We start from the raw sequence: 3,120 nt of genomic DNA on the forward strand, positions 1-3,120 counted from the left end.
TTAAATTACTTAACTCTGTTACATGTAACTAGTTACTCCCCAACACTGGACATCTGTAATCTAATTATTTACCTTATTCTGAATAAGACAATATTATGATTAAGGTGTTTACATTGAGCTTTTAGCTTTTAGAATATTCCTTTCATGTTCCCGTTTTACTTGTTATAGTGCATAGATCGATTAATGGCACACGTCATTACGTTCCCACACGACGCTATCCGACGTTCCCTCCAGAATTTCACGTATCAAAATACAGTTTATCTTCGGTACTACAGCATACAGTTTTGGGTGTTTCATTTTTAATTTTATGAAAGCTTCAAGTGTAATTTATTATATGTTATGCTATACATGCAAACAGATGACGATGGATAAAAATGTGCCTTCTTGCTTGAAGCCTTTTTGTGCGCAAAACAAAAAAAAATAACGACTTATAAAAATAACAACAATTCGTCTCCTCCGCGTCACCCTGTAGCGCCATTTTGGAGAGTATCAGCTGGACGTAAACAATGTATGAGAATGACACAGAAGAGAAGAGGTTGTTGAATAAAGTCGTTTTTTTTTTTTCTTTTGCGCACAAAAAGTATTCTCGTAGCTTTGTAAAATTACGGTTGCACCCCTAAAGCTGCACATGTGAGCAGCACGACGCATGCGTGTGATGCTGATGCAGGAGCCGTCCAATAATGAGCCAGCGCTCTGACGTAGAACCTGGAAGCGCTGGACGTAAACAATGTATGAGAATGACACAGAAGAGAAGAGGTTGTTGAATAAAGTCGTTATTTTTGTTTTGTTTTTGCGCACAAAAAGTATTCATAAAATTGTTGTAGAACCACTGTAGTCACGTTGACTGTTTTAATGACGTCTTTAGTACCTTTATGGATCTTGAGAGTGTGGGTGGCGTTGCTGTCAATGGAGCAACGCCATCGGATTTGATAAAAAATATCTTAATTTGTGTTCTGAAGATAAACGAAGGTCTTAGGGGTGTGGAACTACATGAGGGTGAGTAATTAATGACAGAATTTTTCATTTTTGGGTGAACTAACCCTTTAAAGTGGAAAAAGGTTATTCAGATTATTAAAATGATTATTAAAAAGACAGTAATGGTTCTTTTAAAAACTATTCACTGAAAGGTTCTTTGGGGAGGCAAAAATGGTTCTTCTATGGCACCACTGTGAAAAACAACAATAAAATTATAAGTGCAGCTTAAGTGTTTTCAAATACGTTTTGCGACCACATCTTGTGTAAGATGTCACAGAACCACTTGCGTGAGGGAAATACCATCTCAAAATAATTTCAGGTAAGTTGAAACTGAAATCACTAAAGACTACTTTTTGTACTAATCCTATAGCATTCCTCAAGCTATCAATCAAACATTGATAATTATAGTCCAAAAGTTTTTTTTGGACAACCATACAATTTGATCCTTGTATTCTTTAAACATCCTTTACCTGCTTGGCTTCTTCCCCATAGTTCTCTGCGAAGGGAATCCCATCATGCCACAAACCACATGAGAGTTCTTGGTGGTCCAGCCAGTGTTGCAGATGTGACCCCATCCTTCCTTAAACTTCACCTCTATCACTCCCTCCATCACAGGAATACGGCCGGCATGGGCACCTGAGAGCGGACGCAGACGAATCTTCTCCATTCGGTTTTCATCCACCTGCATCTAAAACATATATGCAGAACAAGTAAATTGGATGTTGGGCATTTACAGGCTTTGAGATCAGTTTGATCACTTTTTCATGTATGTGCATGTCTGTGGTGAAGAAGTCGTCCTGTATGTTTTTCTGATGGTTAGGCCTATAATAAGACTTGGATATGTTTAACTAGTCAGATACAGTCTTCTAATTAAATTTCATGCAGTATTCCATGAGTTTTTCATGAACGAGCCTGTCTCTTGCTCATGCTGGACACAAGTCATCTCACATGAGGGTTTTGGATCTTTGTGGTAACAGCCAAACCGCACCATAACTGTGCATTGGCTAGAACACAAACTCTCTCCACCATTTACACAAGCACTTCCAAATGTCTGTCCAGAACGGTCCACAAAGTCTGCTGAGCACCTTGCCATGAGACCATTAACTGAAATCTGATTTTGGAACCTGAATCGCAACCTAAGGCTGAACTGCAAGCAAAGAAGTAACAAACCACATCTGTACCAGTCGGCCTTCTCATGCAATGCATTGTGAGTTTAACGAAAAGCTTATTGTAAAAGCTCTTGATTCTGCATTTATTTGTTGGAACTTTGACCTCTTAGATAATTTTGTCAGCGAAAAGTTACAGTGAAGAAATGTTTATGTCCAAAAGATTTCTATTTCAAATAAATGCTGTTCTTTTGAACTTTATATTTATCCAAGAATCCTGAAGAAAAAATGTATCACACAAAAATATTAAGCAGCACAACTGTTTTCAACATTTATAATAAGGAATGTTTCTTGAGCACCAAATCAGCATATTAGAATGATTTCTGAAGGATCACGTGACACTGAAGACAGGAGAAATTATGCTGATTTTTTAGAGGGAATATGCTAATGATTATTCTTAGAGTTAGTGATTTGAACAAACCCTAATTTTAAAGATGATAAAATGAGTTATATACTTATAAGACAAAAATATCAGTAAACAACCACCTAGCAACCATCCAGAAAACCTTAGCAACCACATAGCAATATGCAAAATAAAAAACTGAGGTAGTGAGTTTTGCATGCACAAGCACCACTTACTATTTTTTTTCCAGAAAATCTAGAAATTTTTGCTGCTTTAAATGTCAAACTAAGTTAAAATACATTTTATAAACTTCTGCACGTGTGAATACATACAAACATTCAGACAGTTGAAACGATGCCAAAGACTGAATGTCATATATAATGAGTCTGGTGCTCAGATATTTCAATTGTTTATTTGTTTATTCATCTGCAAGTGTTTCTAGTTGTGTATGTGTGTGGTTATGTCACAAGTCTGCACTATGAGTTAGGCCAGTGTTTCCCAACCTTTTTTTAGTCGCGGCACCCTTTGGAAATTTTAACAAACTTGTGGCACCCTACAACATTAATTCTGTCACAATATTTGAATTTCTAACTTCGATATGATAATTTGAAAAGTATAGATATTCGGTACAACAGG

At 36.7% G+C, this 3,120-nt stretch overlaps 1 protein-coding gene across 1 annotated transcript in view; it reads right to left on the reverse strand.

The window, feature by feature from the left end:
• Positions 1-1,445: 1,445 nt before the first annotated feature.
• The window catches only part of LOC107706920 (lysyl oxidase homolog 3-like), a gene marked incomplete at its 3' end in the record, with an annotated part of 4,319 nt that continues 2,644 nt past the window's right edge, over positions 1,446-3,120 (reverse strand). The window contains exon 3 of the mRNA XM_016510777.1: positions 1,446-1,663. Coding sequence (XP_016366263.1) covers positions 1,446-1,663 — 218 coding nt within the window. The remainder of the gene's footprint in view (positions 1,664-3,120) is intronic.

The sequence above is a fragment of the Sinocyclocheilus rhinocerous genome, unplaced genomic scaffold (genome assembly GCF_001515625.1).
Source record: "Sinocyclocheilus rhinocerous isolate Xijiao unplaced genomic scaffold, SAMN03320098_v1.1 scaffold5769, whole genome shotgun sequence".
NCBI classification, from domain to species: domain Eukaryota; kingdom Metazoa; phylum Chordata; class Actinopteri; order Cypriniformes; family Cyprinidae; genus Sinocyclocheilus; species Sinocyclocheilus rhinocerous.